The 22,581-nt window shown below is 40.6% G+C and overlaps 2 protein-coding genes across 3 annotated transcripts in view; one reads left to right on the plus strand and one right to left on the minus strand.

The window, feature by feature from the left end:
- The window catches only part of LOC144491513 (acylamino-acid-releasing enzyme-like), a 207,588-nt gene that overhangs the window by 89,192 nt on the left and 95,815 nt on the right, over positions 1-22,581 (plus strand). For both annotated transcript variants that reach the window (XM_078209418.1, XM_078209417.1), the window contains exon 23: positions 7,749-7,863. In XM_078209418.1, the coding sequence (XP_078065544.1) occupies positions 7,749-7,863 (115 nt within the window). The remainder of the gene's footprint in view (positions 1-7,748; positions 7,864-22,581) is intronic.
- The window catches only part of LOC144491857 (protein bassoon-like), a 517,892-nt gene continuing 504,540 nt past the window's right edge, over positions 9,230-22,581 (minus strand). Inside the window, exon 14 of the mRNA XM_078210147.1 lies at positions 9,230-14,540. The gene's annotated coding sequence lies outside the window, so the exon portion shown is untranslated. The remainder of the gene's footprint in view (positions 14,541-22,581) is intronic.

Consider the following 22,581-nt stretch of genomic DNA (forward strand, 5'->3'; position numbering starts at 1 on the left):
CCGCTCCCCTTGGGCATCGCCCCACCCCCTTTGTCCAATTGCCACCCCAAACGTCACTCTCCCAACCTCCCCCAGTTGCTCTTCCAGCCATCCACGATCGCTGCCCTGGCCAATCAACTTCCCCCACTCCCCCCAATCATCAGCTCATCTGATCAACTCCCCTCCCGCCCCCCGCAGAGCTCCCCCTTCCCTCCACCCCCCTGCAGAGCTCCCTCTGTGTCATGGCCCGGCCTCCCTCAAACCCTGCCCCCTTGGCACTACCCCATCGGCAGTACCAGGATGTCAGGTGGGCAGTGCTAGGTTGGCACTGCTCAAGGGGCACTACCCGGCCCTGCCCCCAACCACCCAGGGACTTCAATGGCCTCCGTTCGCACCAGCAAGCCCATCATGTCTCGCCTCCATTAGTGGGGACCATACGTGATCTTCGTTGGTGAGGACCTCCACCGGCGAGCAGGTAAGGCCTAGTGAGCCTGGACCGTAGTGTCTGGGACTCACTAATGAGATGGTAATCATGTCATGAATATTGAAATTAGCTTTGCGCACTTTGAGCAAAACAGGGTCGGTAAGGCCACAAACCCGATTTTACACCTCTCGCCTGATCTTACTGGCTCACCTCGCCGATCGACCAGTGGGATGAGCCGGTGAGAATACCACCTTAGATTTTTGTAATTGTTTGAAAGTCTGCTTGCAAATAAGCCCACCTACTGACATCACAACCACCGTGAATGTCCCCAGCACAAATTTGCACCCTGACTTCTGCCAGGGTAACTACTCCATTAATCCTTAACCCTGCCTGGTAGCTTCCATGTTTCACTATAGTTCAAATCATCCCTCCTCCACATGGCCTCCAAAAACACACCAAAATCCTTTAATTAAAACAGTGAATGTTGGAATTTCACAACAGTTGATTCCAGAAAACAGGCTGAGGGGTCAGGTTGAAACTTTTTTTTGCAAAACATTGACATTAACAGGTCTTTTGTCAGTTTCTGACAAGCCAGCATTCAGATTTCAAGCATCCACAAGGTTTGAGTTCAGTATCTACACATCATTCATTTAAAATCAATTAATTGGAAGTTAATTTGTCTCCATTTAATTAGTTCATGGATGTGAGCATTGCTGGCAAGGCCAGTACTTATTGCTCATCTCTAATTGCCCTTGGGTAGATGGTGGCAAGCTGCCAGTTAAACTGTTGCATTATATATAATGTAGGTACGCCCACAATGCTGTTAGGAAGGGCATTCCAGGATTTTGTCCCAGTGACAGTGAAGGAACGGTGATATATTTCCAAGTCAGGATGGTGTATGGCTTGGAGGGGAACCTCCACATAGAGGTATTCCCATGTATCTGCTCAGCCTGTTTCTCGATGGTGGATGTTGCTATATCCATTGGCATATAGAAGAATAAGAGGTGATCTTGAATAGGACCCTGAAGGGAATTGACAGGATCAAGGTTCTAAACCGGTCTGGAGCCAAGTGGCCAAGCCAGGGTCCAAACTGGAACATGAGTGAGCAGGTTATTGCTGAGTAAGTGCTGCTTGATATCTTTGTCAACAACACCCTCCATTCATCACCAATCATGAGTGAATTTGGCAGGACTCCTACCAATACTGCCATGGTCAGACCATAGAATTCTGACAGTACAGAAGGAAGCCTTTCAGCCCATCAAGCCTGCACTGACCACAATCTCACCCATGCCCTATCCCCGTTATCCCACATATTTACTCTGCTAATTCTCCTGACACTAAGGGGCAATTTAACATGGCCAGTCAACCTAATCTGCACATCTTTGGACTGTGGGAGGAAACCAGAGCATATGGAGGAAACCCACACAGACACAGGGAGAACATGCAAACTCCACACAGACACCTGAAGCAGGAATTGAACCGGGGTCCCTGGCACTGTCCCTGCCCAGTTTGGCAGATATGTCTGGTCCCTAGGTTAATGCTAGGGAGTCCATCCAGTTTTATTTTTACTTGACTTTTCTGCTCGAGACAAGCTTGATACAACTGAATGCCTTCCTAAGGCCATTCCAGAGGGCAGCATAGAGTCAACCACATTGCTGTGGGACAGGAGTCACATGTGAGCCAGACCAGGTGAGAATGGCAGATTTCCTCCGCAAAAGGACATTAATAAAGCAGATGAGTTTTTAAAACTGTCAAGTAGTTTCATCATTATTGAGACTAGCTTTTTATTCAAAATGTATTCATTGAGTTTAAATTCCTTGAGCAGCTCCCACAATGCATTACTATCTGCTAAACATCTATGCCGTCCTGATTGTAAAGGGAAAGCAGAAAGCAAGGATCTCTCCTGGGAGATTGCATCTACTGTCTTGGGAAACCATGAACTTCAAAACAAGGCACATGCAACCACTAAAACTGTTACTCTCTACTCTCAAACTTGAGCTCATCCAAAACTTTGCTGCCTGTGCCCTAACTCACATCAAATCCTATTAACCCATCCACCCTTTTCTCACTGGCCTACACTAACGTCTTGTTAAGCAATGCTTCAATTTTAAAATGCTCACCCATAGTTTCAAGTCCCTCCATAGTCTTGCTCTTCCATATCTTTATAATCTCCTCCAGGTCTGCAACCCTCCGAGATATCTGCATTCCTCCAATTTGGCCTCTTGCACATCCCCAGTTTTAATTATTCCACCACTGGCAGCCTTGCCTTCAGTTGCAAAACTCCTGAGTTCTGGAATTGTCTCCCTAAGGTTTTCCCCCTCCATACCTTTTTAAGGTCCCTTTAAAACTTTTAGTTTTAGAGTCTGTCACATAACATGGGAATCACCTACATGGTGATGTAAGAGAACACATGACCTGCACCTAGGTTCAGTGTAGTTTTGGACAGAGCCAGGTAGCATAGAGACAATTCCGAGCTTGTACCTTCACTGTACCTATGTACAGAGTTTCTAGTAGTTTACTTGTTGTTGAAGTACCTAAGACTATAAATACCTTAGTAAGTGCTACCAAACTACGCTTAATACCTACAACAAAACCTAGCAAGATTTTGGTTGTCTGAGCTAATATCCCTTCTTTGGCTCTGTGTCAAATTGTGTTTTCCTAATCTCCTGTGAAATGCCCTGGGGATGTTTTACCATGTTAATGATTCTAAATTAACGTAAAAGCGATTGTTGCTCTATTGTCATATTGAAGCACTGTCTCAGACACCTTAGACAAATCACAGGCACCACATCACAGTCCCCACCCTCAGGTCTGCATTGTGTGACATACTCCATTACCTTGCTCGCCAAAGAGGTCCAACCTGTGGAAGAAGGACATGCAAGCCAACCTAAGAAAACTGACAGGTCATAAAAACCCCATTCCCTTGGGAACTATGGTCTCAGAGAAATTCTACTGGTGTCATTCCACTCTGAATGGAGGGATTTCCTGTATGGCTCGGTGCTACACTCGCTCCATTTTCTTGCCCTCATCTTTCGTCCAGACACATTCTGCCTTGTTGTCCAAGGGAAATAATGGACATAATGGAAGAACCTCTCTGAAGCATCCTTGCCTGCATCATTTGGGACTTGAGTGGGTGTGAAGGGCGGTTCTGGGGCAGGGGGGATGGGTGGGTGGGCTACAAGCGAGGGACAGAACTGTACACATCAGGGGCATCAATTATGCTTTTATATTTCATTGAATATTCAGCACAGAACCAGGACATTTAGCTTAACTAGTCTATGCCAGTTTATGCTCCACGCACCTCCTCCCACCCACCTTCATCTTACCCATCAGCACATCCTTCTCCTTTCTCCTTGAAATCTGGTTTATATGTGTAAGGGCAATTTAAATACAACCACGCTAGACGTCTCAATTACTCCATTTGCAGCAAGTTCCAGATTTTTTAAAACCATACTTTGGGTAAAGAATACCCTGAATTTCTTATTAGCTTTATTTGTCACTATCATGTTTGTGAACTCTAGTTTTGGTTTCCCCTGCAAATTACTTTAATTTTAAGCCACTTTACAGATAGCCACAATACTTACAACTGCTGTATCCGAATGAATCCTCATTTCACAGCCACATGGGCGGCGGCAAAATCTCGTTGTTGCAAAGCTATCGAGAGTGATGCATCTCTGACAGCAACTTTTAGATTTCTATGTTTAATTGTGTATGTGCTCCTTGTCTGAAGTTGCTGTACCACTTGCTCATGCTCATAAATGATGCGTAACTCCATTAGTCTCAGCATTATCTCGATAGCAAATTGTGCCAGCATGTGTATTTGGAGTCAGTGACCTGACAATTTAGCAATATAAATATTAACAAGAACATAATTGTTATCAGTGCCCACATGCAACCTTGCTCCAAATGAGCAGCAACATATTCACACTTCTTCAGCTTGTTCCTATACTGCCAAATTTTATATTTATAGTTACATTGCCAATGAGTCACAGAAATACAGATTTAGACAAGCGCTGAGGCAATGATTGTGTTCTACTTTCAAAAGACTAAATGAGGCCAATCTAGGACTAAAGGGGCAATGAAATTAATCACTCTACTCATATCCGTATGAAATAATGAATATGCATTATGTAGCACCTTTCACATCTTCAGGACTTCTAAAAAAAGAACGTTTATAATGTTGGTAACAGTTAATATGTACACAACAAAGTTGCACAAACAACATTCAAACAAATGGCTGAGGGATAAATATCACCCCCCCAACTCTTCTTCGGATAGAACCACAGGATCTTTTGTATCCAGCTTGCTTTGATAGATGGGAAAACGAAACATTGCAGCTGCTGGAAATCTGAACCAAAAATAGAAAATGCTGGAAATACTCAGCACCTCTGGCAGCATCCATAGAGAAAGAAACAGAATGATCTTTCAATTGGCAGATAGTAGCTTGGTTTAGTATCTCATCTGAGTTAGAAATTCCGAAGCTATAGCATTCCCTTAGCACTACACTGAAAGTCTTGGCCTAGACTTTGTGTTGAAGTGTGTATAGTGAGGCTTAAACCCATAACCTTCAGATTCACAAAGGGCTACCATTGAGTGAAATGTGACAACTCAGGGGTACCCAAGATGTGTGCGTTTTTGCCAATAAAACCACAAAGTGGCACTAAAAACTAGCAGTCTGTCTCCCTTCCCCTGAATAACAGATTTAATTACAGTCTCCCAAGATACTGATTATTTCAGTTTAGGCTAACAATGTGAATCTTATTTGCCATTGCATGACTGGACCAAAGTGTTTAAGTAAGATGATCAAATATGTGATTTAATTCATCCATTTGCTCTGTAGCACAATGGGGACTCAATGTGTGTCTCAAATGTAAAATCTTAATTCTGAATTTCACAATGCAATTTAGCAGAATGCACGTTCAGGTATCAACTTTCTGTTTACCCAGTGTAAATCCCATTTTAAAAATTACTTTTCATGGAAAGGTGCCTGCATGAAAATAACCTCTCAAAGCCGAAGAACTTGTAAAAGCCACTGGGACCAATTTCTTCCACTTCCTAACATCTTATCACAGGAAGTCTAGAGTTTGTAACATTCATCTGCAATTGTTCCGAGTGGTTGTAGCAAATCTGGGATAACCACCATGAATAGCAGGTTGAGTGTATTTTTTTCAGATTACTTCATTTAATATGTTACCATTTTAGTTTGAGTGTTCTTTCTTTAGCAAAAGCTTCAAAATAGAATACTATGTACTTCAAGGTGTGATCAACAGACTGAGCCGATTGTGTGGATAATTTGGCAACATCTAGAGTGTGATATTGATGTGGATGTTGTTACATCTGCCATGTCACTGTTCTCTATTTTTCTTTTATCTACTTTTAGCTGGAGAGCAATTGCAGAAGAAAAGGCAAAATGTATGAGCAAACATAGTTTGGAAACTAATGAGAAACACTCACATCAAGGGAGGATCCATACTGAGATACTAAACATGGCTAAAACATGATATGTGAGGTCACTTGACTTACACATTTCCAGGACCAAATATAAAGCCTGTAGAACAGAGATGCCGGGCAACCACATAAATATACAGCCTCAGAAAACATATATCTATGCTTGTGTTATGCATAGATGGAGCCCGTGGTTGATAAATAGTATAAGAATGGGTCATTTTTCTCAAGTTTAGAAACATCTTGGGAGTAGTCGGAAGCTGGCTTAAAAACTTGTGGAAAGAGAAACTGGTTGTATTAATTGTTCACAATTTAACATAATACTGTAAGACGGTACATAAAACCAAATCGAAAAGCAGAATACAGCGGAAGCTGAATGAAAGGTCATCCATCTTTAACTCTGCTTCTCTCTCCACAGATGCTGCCTGGCCTGAGTATTTCCAGCACTGTCTTTGTTTTATATTAAAATTAATACTATTACTGGTTAATGCTTATATGTTTAAAAATCACTTGGGCTGGAATTTAAGTGAAGGTACTAACAATTTTTGCTGTGAGAGTTACCATGATGATAGCTAACAAAGGCCACAGAATGAGAACTTAAAATTGAGCCATCTTATGCCAAACTTGTAATGAATTGGTCAACATTTGGGTGAAATTCTTCTCTCTGCTTTTTAGTAGCGCCAATAACTCAGTGAAAACAGTGCCATGGACACAGAAGCTTGGAGCCCCCAACAATCCATTCATCAAATTATGAACATGGAAATTAAAGGGATCTGATGCTATAATTTCCAAATTGCCCTTCATGTGAGCTCCTGTCCTTTCTGGGAATGCCCAAACTGATATCATATGTTGCAACACCACTGAGGTGGGTAAAACTAACACCTTAAACAAGCCCTAATCAACACCCTAAACTGGCCCGACTGGAAAGTTTTAGGCAACATCTCTGAAAAGTTCAACCAGCACCTTTTAGCCCAGGTACTAATGAACTGGGTAACACAGTAAGAGCCAAATATCCACATTTGCTGATGACACAAATACAGGTGACATTGGAAGTAGTGTCAATGGGGGCATAAAATTAGAGACGGTTTATAGATTAACTGAGTGAACGAAACTGGCAGATGGATTTCCGTGTAGTTAAATGTGAGGCAATCTACTTTGGACCAAAGAAAAACTTAAGACATGATACTGTTTAAATGGTGAAAATTTGGGGTCCACATGCACAGATCACAACAATGTAATGGTCAGGAACAAAAAAATAAAGCTGATGATCTGTTAAATCTTTTTAATTTAGAGATCGAGAATATAAAGAGGAGAATGTTTTGCTACAGCTATTGAAATCACTGGCTAGATCACAAATGGAGTAGTGTGTATAGTTCTGGGCACTGTACCTTATAAAATAGATATTGATCTTGAAAGGTGTGCAAAGCAGATTCATAAGAATGTTACCAGGACTCCAAGGTTAAATTATGAGAAGCGATTACATAAACTGGCCTTTCATTCCCTGGGAACATAGAAGGTCAAATGATTTGATTGCATTTTTTAGGATTTTGAAAAGAATCAATAGTGTAGTTAGAAAGAATCATTTTCTGCTGGTGTCTGTGGATGTAACCTTAAACTCAGAGTCAGGACATGCAGGGGAGAAATTGAGAAACTCTTCTTAACACAAAGAGTGGTACAAGTCTTTCCCCCATAAATGTGCTAGCCTAATTAATAATTTAAAATCAAAAATCAATATGTTTTTGCTTGACAAAGGTGTTAAGGCATAAGGTAGGTTGGAGTTAAGTTCTCAGTGAATTGTGGCTGAATAGGCTACTCCTGTTCCTATGTTTTTATGATATGGAGATGCCGGCGTTGGACTGGGGTAAACACTGTAAGAATTCTTCCTATGTTTTTATGCCAGGCCTGACAACAATGGATACATGAAAGACACTTTGGACTATTTTCTAAAAGGCTCGAGAATAGAAACAGTGGAGGAGCAAAGGGATTTGGAGGACAAGGTACACAAACCATTAAAAGTGAGTACACAGATACAAAAAGTAATAAAATAGGTTAACAGAATATTGACCTTTATCTCGAGGGGGTTGGAATACAAAGTGGAGGAAGTTAAGGTTTCCACTGAATAGTCTTGGTTAGACTTCATTTGGAGTATTGCCTTCAGGAACACAAGGTTCATTTTAAAATGTTTAATAGTCATTCTTTTAATTAATGACACTACTCACATAAAAGGAAACCTGATAATTTGTCAAAAAAAATCCAAACCGAATTTAATTCCCTCCTCTCCCATAACAAATTGGGACATTAATTACCCACGCTGAGGTGTCAAGTGATAAGTGTGTCTTTTCTGATATTTCTGACATTGCCGTTACTTGGCTGCTAATTAATTATCTTGCAGTGAAAAACTCTTTTCACAGGATTGCTGTTCATGGGCAGTGCATAGGGTTAAAAAGTCAAATGCTGTCTGTTAGTGCCTTGATCACTTATCTTGTGGTTCCCTCATGTTTGTGGGTCTTTGAAGCTGAAGTAACTTCCATTAAAGTTTCAGCTCCTGTTTAGTTCACGAGTTGAAAATTCATATTTCATATCCCAAGCTCATTTTTGCCTTGCTCGGCTGCTGACAGCCATTGTAAAAAACTTGCCAGGCATTCAGTGATCCTTGGTAACTGACAGTCACTGTTTTTCTGGTTACTGGATAGTGTTGAAATCTATCATGTGACAGGAAGGGGAGGGGGAGTAAATTTTAATACTGTCAGTAGAAAGTGATCAGTGTATCATTATTACAGATCCTTGGCACTTACCAGCTACAGGAAGTGCAGATATAATGCAAATAACGTCTAAGATATCAATGGGTGAGCAACACAATGTTGATGTGCATTGTTCGTTGTTTTATGTAATTGCCAATTTTTTGGCAGACAAATTATATGGGGTTATTCCACCAAAACAACATGCCTGGTTCTTGTCGAGTTGGCTCCTGCATTGTGAGATTGTTCCAATCCTATTTCTGGCAAGACTACAGCTTAATCCAGCTGCTAAGATACAAATACTGCAGAAAGTGACAGCAAATAAACAGCGGTCAGAGATATTTGAACCATACAATTTGTAGAATCAACGCTTGCGCTTTAAGTTGTCTAAAAGTGTAAGTGACTGAACTCTTGAAGGCACATGATAGCTATTGAGACTATTGAAAAATCATAAAGGAAACAAACTGGTGAACATTGTGTAATAGAAAATGTAAGGCTGGGTAGAAAAACTAATATAGAAAATGTAGAACTATACAGGTCAGTCATCAAGTGTAAAGAGAAATAACAGGTTATAACTTTTGGGGTGTGTTCCTTACATCAGACTCTGTTGTGATTAGAACCCCACTTTGATAATTTTGTTACTTCAAGGTCTTTATTGGTTTCCAATGGAAATGATTTGTTTGGACACCTTTTACACAATCACATTTTACAATATCATGGTTATATTCAATACTACAGCCATCACAGTATACAGTGCAGCATACATACATTTACAATGTTCATACATGAATTATTCATTGCACTTATAACAGTGAGTTTTACACTCCTCCTTCCAAATACATGGAAGTCAGGTTCACTTTAGGAAGTCACCTCATTTTCATACACAACATGTAAAAACTCTACACGGATAACAACTGAATACAGTTTCTCAACAGTCTATATGAGCCAGCCACAAACACAAGGTTTTTTTATTTGCCTTTTTTAAAATTATTTTTTAAACAAGCACAAGTTGGCAGGATTGCTGGCATGTGAGACACCCACACCCAGTGGCTGTTTAGATAATCTGACGAGATTTACACACTGTACAAATATTTACATGAGAGAAATAAATATAATCTTAAGCAGCCCAATCAACTGCATTAAAAATGATCAAACTTGAATAAAGTGAAGGCTGCACTGACTAAAGGCTTATCATCATTTAGGGAGAACAGGGCTGACATAGGGATTGGATAGGCAAACAGAGCTAAAAGGACAAAGATAATAATCTACCCTTCCCATTTTTCTGGATATACTTAGAGCCTCAATGGGTCAAGCAATACAGGCACTGGAACTGTGGGGAGACACTTCCTGCTCTCAGCTAGAACCGTGGGCATTTATTCGCTGCTTAGTCCAGAATGTCAAGACCTAATGCAGCATCTTTACTGTCACCCTAAGATTTGGCTAATTCAGTGGTCCAGAGCTCCAGCAATCCTCTTCCTTAACTAGCTCAGTCACCAGGGGAAGCCTCTTAAATATAATTATTGAGTGTAGTGCACAATGTTGACCTGAATAGGTCCCAAATGCCATTCAACACCCATCTCTTCTAAAATCAACTTTCATTAAGGTGCAGCATAATGTCTCTCCTCAAGAATGTGGTTCATTAGCAAATGAAGACAACAGATAAGCTGTCAGGTAAGATAGTAACCATGACTGTAACACAATATTGTAGTGACTGCAAAACGATTGTCTGAGATTTGTATTAAAACTGTCCTTTTGTGTGGCCTCTGCGACAATTTAATGTGATTTGGTACAATGACTGGTGTAGTGTGGCCTGTATTGTATTCAGTTTCATCTGTTAATGGGACATTTTGTCAACAGCTGCTAAATGCATTTCAATCACATTGTGCCCAATCTACAGCCTGATCTTAAATACATACTTTTTAACTGTATGTTACATTTGCTCAGTAATGAACCTCAGAGTTATGCTTGAAAGCACAATGGAATGAATGCTCAAAGATTTCCCCAAGTCTATAAAGAATCTGCTTCAAATAATACCCATTGAGTAAAATCTTTTTAACCTATTCCAATTTAAATTTTGAAACTTGTGTGCTTTAAATACCATTTAGATACACATAGAGCTTTAAAAAAAATCACATTTTAATCCTGTTCTAACCATTAGATGTTCACCATGTATGTTTTAGTTGCAGGAGCAGAGCATTCCACAGAGGCTACAGAGATTAGTTTTATGAAGTCCATGGGACTGGCAGAGAAAATTGCAATGCTGTCACACCAGCTTGCACCACTTGATGGCTATTTTGCTATTCACATAGCTCACTGATGTTCTCTAGTGGCAGCAATCCTGTAGTTCAGCATTAGAGCACCAGATGCACCTTTGTAAACTATCTGGAACATTTTGACGGCCAAGTCTGAGAAGAAGCATGCCTACAATTTGGTCACTTGCGTCAATGAAAATCAATCCAGCTCAGCCTTGACTAATAGTCTGTTAATTTGATCTCCACTGGATATTTGTAAAGCCTTCAATGTGGCAGTGTTTCCCCTTAAGGTGTCCATGTTAAGAAACTAGAACTAATTGAGATCTTGATTTACCACTGTATTGAAAGGGAAATGAACATTTCCTTTTGAGGAAAGTTTGTTTCCTACTGTTGAAGGCATAGAGTTCACTTAATTACTTTTCACTATTTATGTTAAGAACATTTCAAATATGTAATAGTCTGTGAAATTAGATTTGAGGTTTTACTTTGAACGCAGTGGCTGCAAATTTTGATTATTAAACCTTGGGCCTTCCAGTGTCTTCAGGAAGAAGGTTGAATGCGATTCACTCTCCCACTATGCGAGATAATTATGGGTCTTTGTGGTGGGATGCAGGATAACACCATTTCAAGTGGATAGCATTATTCTGTTACAGACTGTATCTGTGTTCTTCATTCACAAATACCACACAACGAGGAAGTAAATCTTTGATTGCACAACCCTGAAAACACCTAAAACCTAAATGCATTATACTTCTTGTGTAGTAAATCTCTTTTATAGCTTTCAAAATATACACCATCTCTCTTATAGAATTGCAAATAATTTTATGTACATTTTTAATGCTGGATACTCTGAAGTTAAATTTGAGTATTTTACAGAACCATAGCACGAGTTTTAATTTGATATATCTATATATATATATACTGCCAATTAGACTGTAAAAACATCCTTTAATGCTGATACTTTCACAAAGAAATGTTAGTGCATCTCCCAAAATGTTAATGTTACCCTGAAGGTTTTTTCCTAATCCTAGGGTATTCATCAAATACATGGTTCATCAAGAACAGCAATGTAAGTTTTCACGTTATTTTTCCAGAGTTGATTATCCATGCAGTTACATACATTTGCACATACAAACATACAGGTTTTGACATCACAACATGTGGAAGGTGCAGATACCTGGCTGATTACATGATTAAAACTGCACACAATGGCGGGGGAGGGAACAGTAGCTGGCAACATCAGCCAGCCATCTAGAAAGAGTGATACCTCCAAGGCTCTTGTGTAACAATATGGGAATTTATGGTTTCAATTTGGAGCCTTGGGTAGAAGTTAATTGATCAAATTCAATAAACGGCCCCACTTTATTCAAATTCCTTTCTAGGTTTCCACTAGTGAAAGGGTAGAACATCAGTTTGATATTCTAAGGCATATGTCAAGTATGATGAGGTGCATTCATTAGGAAGTAGCTGAGGGCAGAGGCATCTGAACCTTAGAGGATGACTGAAGATTGACTTGCATTTTGAAGTTGGAAGGACTCTAGCTGCTGATACCGATGTTGGAAGTTTGTATAATTTCACTTATTTCCAGATGGAGTTTCACAATAACTCAGGTGATATTCCAAAGAGGGAATGAAAAGGATTACAAAAATTGAAGAAAACCTTACTGAAACTGAATAATCCTATACATTAATCCCAAAGTACTGCAAGGAGTTGAGAAAAAAAATCACAAAATTCTGGATGGTTTGACCTTCAAGGCTTTAAGTTCAAAATCTATGTCTGACCATCCAAAGCACAATGATAAACTATAAATCAATATGCTTGACCTACAATCCTTGTTATATCAAACTCCACCTCATCTTTTTTATGTGTATTTAATTTGCTTTTAGTATGAATAATGGAAAATACTTAAGCACTTCTGCATTTGAGAATTATTAAGGTCTGGACTGTAATAGCATTAACACAGAGCTAGAAGAGCAGAGTGGGTTAAATGTTCGGAGTATGATGGCGTATCCAGTTTAAACAGAAATGTCCTCCTCCCAGACTAGGAAATCCAATAGATATAATGGATTGGGTTCCCCGAGTACAGCTGGAACTTCCTAGGTTGTGGCTTGCCAACAGTGAGTGTGTACAGTAAATTTAGTATGGGCAACATTAACAACCACAATACCAAACTAAATGGAAGGCAAGCACTGAATCAGCAAGTCATGCTCTAACCTGGAGACGAAGACACGCACACTACTAACCCACTGCTTTAACGTGGCGATGCCTTTGGCAACGGATCCCGTCAAAGGTTCAACAACACCCCACTTGACAGGTTACAACAGTTAATGAGTTACAGTTACAAACGCTGCTTCTCGATATCAATAGCATAATCTTAACTTACGCCATATATATATATTCAGTATTAAATATTAACACAGTTTTCTTATCATTGCATAGAAAATCTGAATTGGTAATTATTTTCCTTCATCCTATTCTGATGAGTGGAAGCCCAAACAAATTGCACATTACCATAGATCCAGGGCAGAAGCAAGCTTACTCCTCCACAGTTGTGCTCTTGTCAGCCTCCCACTGACCTGTTGTTGCTAAAAGTACCATCCTTCCTTTTCTACCCCATACAAATCCAGTACTGCATAGCGGTGAGGAAAAATGCAGGTCGTGTACAAAAGAAAAAAAAATCTGTTTGAGGTATACAATAGAAAATTGGAATGATTAAGGCGGTTTCAAAATAGCATATAGAAAAATACCAGGCAAACATTAACAAGAAAACATTATGTGGAGTACACTCACAGCAAATTAAAGGAATGGAATAGCTTGTAATAGCTGCATGGCATGCCTGGCCACAAAATCAGTCCAGGTGTCACCAGTTACATGGTTACTTTTAACACTTTTGGTTCCTATGACCAGTGTTTGTGTTTCACAACCATTGTAGAGTGCTAAATTCTTGGTAAGGGGCTGAGGACTGCTGTCACTCTCTCGAATGCCTCGAGGCCCATAGCACTCTGCACACAAGAGTTGCACTTGCCCATCTCAAAGAATCAGCTGGAAACTGAACAAAAGACAGTGGAATGTTTGGGGAAAATGGAGCTTTTGCTCCCAGCCCTAAAAAAGGTAATAAGTTCACCTCAGGGAAGTCTGGTCTATGAATACAGAAAAAACCTATGAAGATCAAAAGCTTGAGTGAGAGAAACTGGACTCTGTGCATGCTCCAGTCTTTCCCTTCAGGGTCCAAGGTAAGAGGGCATTGAACAAACCCAGGCATAAGGAATTCCAAATTCTGCAAACATCATTTGGAGGTAAAATAATCCAAATATTCATCATTAGGCAGAAGGCATCCCCAAACCATCACTGGATATTGTCATGTGATAGCCAATAGATGGAGGTTCTCAATGGCCTAAAAGGCTTCACTTTTAAAATTCCACCAGACTAGCAGAAGATTCAAACTTGGTCAAAATTTGGCTTCCAAAATTTCTTAGTGTGCCCATGTGTAAAAGTATCCTGAGAACCAAGACATCAGATATCCTGAAACGCTGTGTAATTCTTCAGCTAATCTGCAACATGCTTACAGCACAGCCAGCCTTTTGTGTAAACTTTTGACAAGTTACAGCGTTTTCCTTTGGATGCGTTTTCCTCTTCACATTGCATAGACAGACACCGACAAGCTTTGCCTTACATTTTCCACGATGGGACAACCAGAAAATCCTAAGGAGAAACAAAATAGACATTGCATTGAGAGACCAGTTTGAATATCATCAGTTCGATAAGGGAGATATGTAAATATATTACAGCAGTAATAAAATGTAGCTTCTGCCAGCCCAAAGTAAATGGTAAAGTATGATGACCTAATTTAGAATGGCAAATGTGACACAAGATTGCTTCTTCTCACAATGTCTCATGGACCATATTAGGGGAGATTCAGGCATCAATATGGTGCTTGCAATTAATAATACAAAAGTTAGAGAATCTCTGCAGATGAATAGCCATTGATTATCGAAAAGAAACAAATGATCATTAATTAAGGGTTGTCTAGCAAGTGAGACCAAAGCAGAAACATGTGAATTGAAGGTAATAAACTTTGTTGGAGTGAGGGATGAATTAAAGGAAACTAAGTGAAATGTGGTGTTGGGCGAAGGAAGTTTTAAACTCCCTGATTTAGATAATGCTGTGTCACAACGTGGTCATTACTTAATTTGTACTTCTCACTATGATGTCCTGTCATGTTTGGTGTTACTTAAACACATAAGAATTAAAATGGATGACACTTCAAGGTCCATAACAATCTTTTCAACATTTATAATATCCTAGAAGTTGCAACATCAGACCATTTGGTCCATCACATTTTTGCTGATGCTAGCTTTCCAGCTGGAGCCCTCCAATCAGATGTCAATGCTTTCCTTTTTTATAATCAGTTTCATCAAACACACAGCCTTTAAATAACATTATACTTGTTGCTTCAATAGCTGCCTGAGGTAAAGCCTTCTATATTTTAATACGCCTCTGTGGGGGAAAAACAAAATTGAATTTATTCCCTTGACTTCTGATGATAATCCTAAATTTGTTACCAGGCTTTTATCACCAATTTTCCAACCATTGAATTAATCTTCCAGTATGGCTTTTGTTATTCCTCTTGATTATTGCATTGCTTTCCTGGTTGGCGCCTCATGTTGCATCTTACATAAATTTGAGCTAATTCAAATCTCTGCTCTCTATCTTAATTTTCCAAGTCATGTTCACCTAGTACAACTACACTTGCTTAACAACATCGGCTTCCATTCCAGCAAGGTGTCAAATATAAAATTCTCATCCTTGTTCAAAAGTCCCTGCATTGAGATATTTGCACTCAACTAATTCTGGCTTCTTGTGCACCTCTACTTCAATTGCTCTGTTATTGGCATTGTGTCTTCAGCTGCATTGGTCGGGTGGGTTGGCACTTTAACTGTCATTGTTATTCAAATTCTTGAACTTTATCATGGGCGGCTGGATTTCCTGAGACTCAGGAACCCACTGCCATGGCCAGGTGAGAAAAATCCACTGTCTACCTCCCTCCTGAAGACCTGGGATCCCTCACCACTAAGGCCTCTAATTTCTGCCCCCTTCCCCAGAATTTCACCACCCTGGGATCAGTATCCACAACCTTATTCCTGCACCCAGAATTGGCATCCACTGCCCCATCTTGGTGGCAGACTTACCTTGTCATGCTGCCTCCTTTGGATGGCTTCTCGTCCAGCTAGAAACCAGTCTGTCAATCAGGCTGGCTTCTTGGCAGGTAACCTGTGGGTAACGTCACAGGTGCTATGAAGTTAAAACTCCATCCCATGCAGGGCACTCACTGATCTATCCATCACCAATTGCACCCGATAGGTCCAGTTAATTAAAATCCAACCCTGTGCCTCTTTTTGTAAAGTCAGGAAGCTGGCGCCTTCCTGGATATGTACACCTCATATCTCTCTCTGTCGATGCAGAGTTAAAATTGTACCACTTAGTTTACATTATCCCTCCTCATCTGTAAGCATCCCCAAGTTAAGACTTCTGGTTTTTTTTCCAATCCCAAAAGTAGAATTATCAGTTTGACATTTACAATTCACAATTTGCTTTAGTCTGTCTCTTGCTTATGGACGTTGTGACCATAGTTGTGCCTCACTGGGGATTTGCAGGAAACTTGTTAGTTTGACAAAGACACAGAAACTGAAGTGCCAACTTTCCTGCCTTGATGGCTCAGTAGCAAAATATTGGTGTGCTATTAATCAGGATGAAACTCCATTTGTACTAAACTTCAACTGATAAATGTGGTGAATTGTGCTTGATTATACCTATTCAGGCTACACAAACCAAATAGCTTCCAATTTCACAGTACATTAGAGAGAAGATCAGAATCCAACTTTAAAAAAATCTACAAACTATTTTGTGCAACACAACTTACAGGCTCTCTCATTATACTGTAAGATCTATAAGAATGAGAGGCTGCTGCCTGCTTTAGGAATCTACAGTGGCCTGAAAACGCATTATCAAATTAGGGAGTAAGCAGGACAGGGTGCTACACTTCCCATTTATTTATGATGGGTGAATCCAGCCCATATTGATGGGATGAAAATTTTCTCCATTTGTCAGCTGCAAAATGTAGTTCACAAATAAGTAATTTCAACACCAGTAAACTGATTTTTACACTCGCCAACAGTGCTAATGCTGAATAAATTTACTGCTGTTAAAGGTTCACCTCTTATGTTTTGCTGATTGGTCTTTTGTACCTGCCAGTATTCTGCCTCACTGCATTTTCTAGCTTATCCTAATGTGGCTCATGCAATCGCCACAGTTAAAGGCAGAATTGTTTTTTAAGTATTTTAACCAAACTCCATGGAGTAAAAATGCTCCAAAACTTTATTGAAAAGGACTATCAATAAACTCTGCACCTGATAACATAACTAACTTCATCTGTAGTCGTGGGAGAGAAATAGATAAAAGAACCAGAAATAGGAGCCAAGTCATTTCTAACTTTTTCAAAGAACTCCAATCTTTAGGAAAACAGGACCAGAAGGTGAAAAAGGGACCAAAGAGTGAATTAATGTGACTGAACCCTGACCACAATGAAGTCGACTTGTAGACCTAATTGGCCTTTCTGTTCCTAAGTGAACCCATTTCAATATTAACATTTTCATCATCAAAATTTTTTGTTAGCTTGCTTTTTTAAGCACAGAACAACTTTACTTTAATTTTTTTAATTGGGCAATCTGAGCAAAAAGTGATTATGAATTAACAGACATAGATTGCTAAATGGCATATTTTATTACTTACCCCTATAGTTAAGTTATGATAATGCTCTTAGACACAAGATATGAAGGTGCCAGTGCTTTTAAAACACTCTTTTCAAAGGCCTTTTCTATATGGAAAAAAAAACCTAATATGTTACATGCGCTCTTCGAACTTTCTTCCTACACCTTTTCCAAAATCTCAAAATGTTTATTTTTGACCAGATTCTCGGCCATCTCTCCATTACTTGCTTGCTTGTTTTGAGAAGTGCTTTGGTGCATTATTTTGTTAAAGACTATGTATGAATGCAAGCTGTTCATAAATAGAGATTAATTTGCCATGGGAATTTGCTGTACATAAAATGGTTTTGGTGGCTGCCCTCGGCCTCACCTTACCCATATAGATTTGTGGATATGTCAGGGCAGCAGGAGGGTGAAAAGGCGGCGATCCAGGAGATTTACAGTCCCCCACCTCCAATGTTCAGTGGAACTTGTGCAGCATGTAGGAAAAGGGATTGTAAGAAAAGGGAGAACCAGCCGTGGATAACGAAGGAAATAAAGGAGAGTATTAAAATAAAAACAGCTGCGTACAGAGTGGCCAAAAATAGTGGAGAAACAAGTGATTGGGAAAAATTTAAGAAACAACAAAGAGAGACTAAGAAAGCGATAAAGAAAGGAAGGATAGACTATGAAGCTAGGCTAGCAATTAATATAAAAAATGATAGTAAAAGTTTTTATAAATATATAAAAAGGAATAGAGTGGCTAGAGTGAATGTTGGACCCTTGGAGGACGAGAGGGGGGAGTTAATAGTGGGAAATGAGGATATGGCTGAGTCTTTAAATACGTTTTTTGTGTCGGTCTTCACGGTGGAGGACACAAATAGTTTGCCAAATATTAATGATAGAGGGTTGGCAGCAGGAGAAATACTTAATACAATCAATGTTACCAGAGAGGCAGTGCTGGGTAGACTAATGGGACTGAAGGTGGACAAGTCCCCGGGTCCGGATGGAATGCATCCCAGGGTATTGAAAGAAATGTCAGAGGTAATAGTGGATGCGTTAGTGATTATTTATCAAAACTCGTTGCATTCTGGGGTAGTGCCGGTTGATTGGAAAACGGCTAATGTTACGCCGCTGTTTAAAAAAGGAAGGAGACTAAAGGCGGGTAACTATAGGCCGGTCAGCTTGACGTCTGTAGTAGGGAAAATGCTGGAATCCATTATTAAAGAGGAGATAGCAGGGCATCTGGATAGAAATGGTTCGATCAATCAGACGCAGCATGGATTCATGAGGGGAAAGTCGTGCTTGACGAACATGTTGGATTTTTATGAAGATGTGACTAGGGCGGTTGATGGAGGAGAACCGGTGGATGCGGTGTTTTTGGATTTCCAAAAGGCGTTTGATAAGGTGCCCCATAAAAGGCTGCTGAAGAAGATTAGGGCACACGGAGTTGGGGGTAGTGTGTTAAAGTGGATTGGGGACTGGCTATCCGACAGGAAGCAAAGAGTCGGAATAAATGGGTGTTTTTCCGGTTGGAGGAAGGTAACTAGTGGCGTGCCGCAGGGATCGGTACTCGGGCCGCAACTGTTTACCATTTATATAGATGATCTGGAGGAGGGGACGGAGTGTAGGGTAACGAAGTTTGCAGACGACACAAAGATAAGTGGAAAAGTGAATCGTGTGGAGGACGGAGAAGATCTGCAGAGAGATTTGGACAGGCTGAGTGAGTGGGCGAGGATATGGCAAATGGAGTATAACGTTGAGAAATGCGAGGTTATACACTTTGGAGGAAATAATAACAAATGGGATTATTATCTCAATGGAAACAAATTAAAACATGCTACCGTGCAAAGGGACCTGGGGGTCCTTGTGCATGAGACGCAAAAGCCCAGTCTGCAGGTACAACAGGTGATCAAGAAGGCAAATGGGATGTTGGCCTATATTGCGAAGGGGATAGAATATAAAAGCAGGGATGTCTTGATGCACCTGTACAGGGCATTGGTGAGGCCGCAGCTGGAATACTGTGTGCAGTATTGGTCCCCTTATATGAGGAAGGATATATTGGCATTGGAGGGAGTGCAGAGAAGGTTCACCAGGTTGATACCGGAGATGAGGGGTTTGGATTATGAGGAGAGGCTGAGGAGATTGGGTTTGTACTCGTTGGAGTTTAGAAGGATGAGGGGGGATCTTATGGAGACTTATAAGATAATGCGGGGGCTGGATAAGGTGGAGGCAGAGAGATTCTTTCCAGTTAGTAAGGAAGATAAAACTAGAGGACACAGCCTCAAAATAAAGGGGGGTCGGTTTAAGACAGAGTTGAGGAGGAACTTCTTCTCCCAGAGGGTGGTGAATCTCTGGAATTCTCTGCCCACTGAGGTGGTGGAGGCTACCTCGCTGAATATGTTTAAAGCGCGGATGGATGGATTCCTGATCGGTAAGGGAATTAAGGGTTATGGGGATCAGGCGGGTAAGTGGTACTGATCCACGTCAGATCAGCCATGATCTTATTGAATGGCGGGGCAGGCTCGAGGGGCTAGATGGCCTACTCCTGCTCCTATTTCTTATGTTCTTATGTTATCCGAATGCACTGGATTATCTCTTTTTTTCACCCCCCCCCACAGGAAATTGTGTGACATGGGGCAGAAGGTGAATGGTGCACAAGGGCAGCAGCAAATGCTGGGGCTGATGCAGAAAACGCTCTTTTCCTGTCTTCCTTCATGTTTTCCTTTAATGTGAACTTCAAAAATTGAGAAACTGAAAGAGAGTGCCCACTTAATCCTGGAGTTCCAGGACCCTGCAGCAGCAGCCCCCCCCGAACCTTCATCAGAACTGTGCAATGGATAACAATGATGTGGGCACTGCTGCAGGTGCCTGTGGAGTTTGTATAACCTCCATAGAGCTCAGAGGTTTTGAAGATCTTTCCATCAATACTGTGCAAAGGCAACTAGTGAACTCCTCCATGCCTATCAGCTACCCAGGTTTGCTGGTAGAGACTTCAAGAACTGGAACAAATGTCTGTGCCCAGAAGCTGTGTTTGTTTAAAAACTGGGCCCATTAGGTCCTGTGCCCTCAGCTCAGCAGTAAAGACAAACAAGACTGGGCCTTTCAAGCAGTTTGCTGCCTGAACGAATGAACCCCCCCCCCCACCAAATCCCTCCAAAAACCCACTAAATTCTCAAGGCTGATGTATTACTGCTAGCAAGGTTAGGAATTGTTAACAAGGTTAGGAAGAGTTGAGGTGCATTGGTGAGAGGTGCTGACCATTGGACTCTAGTTCAGGTTCTTGATTTTTCTACAGAAAGAATGTAGGTTACAATGTTGTTATCAGCCAACTTTGAACGATAGTTTAAAGCACAAAAAGTGCATGGTGGTCGATTTTATTATTTGGTGGCACAGAGTAAGTGGGAAGTCATATGAGAAGGAAGTGCTTTGGAAAGGAACACTAAGCTTAAACTGCGAAGAGGACTCTTATTTCAACAACTGATATTTATATAGTCTTTTGATTTAGTAAAACGTCTTAAGGTACTTCACAGGAGCATTAGCAAACAAAATAAGTGGAAGAGAAACCATTGTAGGTGATTCTCGGAATAGATAAAAGTGGAACCAGGTGATTGCAGTCGAGAGAGAAAGTGGATCTCATGGATTAGATGAGCTCAGGAGAGTATGAGGAGAGATGGTTAAGAAACGAGAGAAAGTTGCAAGCTCAAGGTTGAGGTAGGGAGAATCCTTAAAGATTTGGTCTTGTGAGTTTGGGAAAATTACAGTGGCAGCTGAATGATGGGAACAGAGTATGCATACCAGATGACCCTGGAACAGTGAGCAGCTTTGGAGGACAAGAGTAGGATTTGATAGCTTCATTTGATCCATTCAGGTCTGGCGGTGAATGGCCAAACCGCCATATCCATTCAAGTCTCACCTTGGACTTAAGAGATATAGGGGAACAACCCAGGTGAGAGATAGTAATGCTTTTAATGGGGAGTAGGACATCAAAGTATAGGTGAAATTGTGGTTAACTAGATTAGTAGATTGTAGTGAATGGATGGCCAAAGGGTAGACACTTCGGGTTTAAGGTTAAAATTTTAAATAAATTGGGAAGAAGTTCTTTCCAGGGTGGACACAAAAGGAAGGAGGGCTGGAAGAGGGAGTGATATAGGAAATGAAGTGATCAGAAATGGTCTTACAATTTCACCATGACTAATTCTGATGCAGCATTGAGGGGACTCTCCACGTGAGACCTGTTCTCTTCTGTTCTGTGCAATTTCCATCTGCAAACTGAGAAGCTGAAGCAAGAAACTAAAATTGCCAGGAAAGCATACCCAATTTTTATGGAACAGTTCATCGTGGCTTTGACAAAATTAGCATGTTTGAAATGGAGGTTTGTTTTGATGAATCATTTGAAGGTATGTTTGTTTGAAGGAACATGTATAAATGCAAGTTGCAGTTGCAAAGTACCAATAATGAGGGCGGAAGAAAATTTATGGGCCCTATGTACTTTGGATAGCTAATTAGTATGTCACGGTGGGTGAATGTACCTCAGCTTGCTGAGTTTGGATAAGTCTTCTTAACTAGATATCTGGAGTGTCAGATTCACTACTAAAATGCATTATCACTGTGCCCTCATTGTGTGTTGCCGGTCTGTGTAGTCAATAGTGTCAAGGTGCCAGAGTGACATTCTCCTCTGGCACATTGGCTCTATCGGTTACTGAAGCAGCACTTTTGGTTCAGCTCCTGTAGAATACATCCTTTTCTCTTCTACAACAAATTCAAGTTCAAAGCTTTCTTCAGCTGTTCCTGTCAGAAAATGATCCTTCCATCCATAGAATCCTTACAGTGCAGAAAAAGGCCATCCGACTCATCGAGTTTGCACCGACTCTCCGAAACAGCATCCCATCCCATCCCCATAACCCTGTGCATTTACCATGGCTAATCCATCTAGCCTACATATCTTTGGACTGAGAGCATCTGGAGGAAACCCATGCAGACACGGGAGAATATGCCAA

The sequence above is a fragment of the Mustelus asterias genome, chromosome 3 (assembly GCF_964213995.1).
Source record: "Mustelus asterias chromosome 3, sMusAst1.hap1.1, whole genome shotgun sequence".
Lineage (NCBI taxonomy): Eukaryota > Metazoa > Chordata > Chondrichthyes > Carcharhiniformes > Triakidae > Mustelus > Mustelus asterias.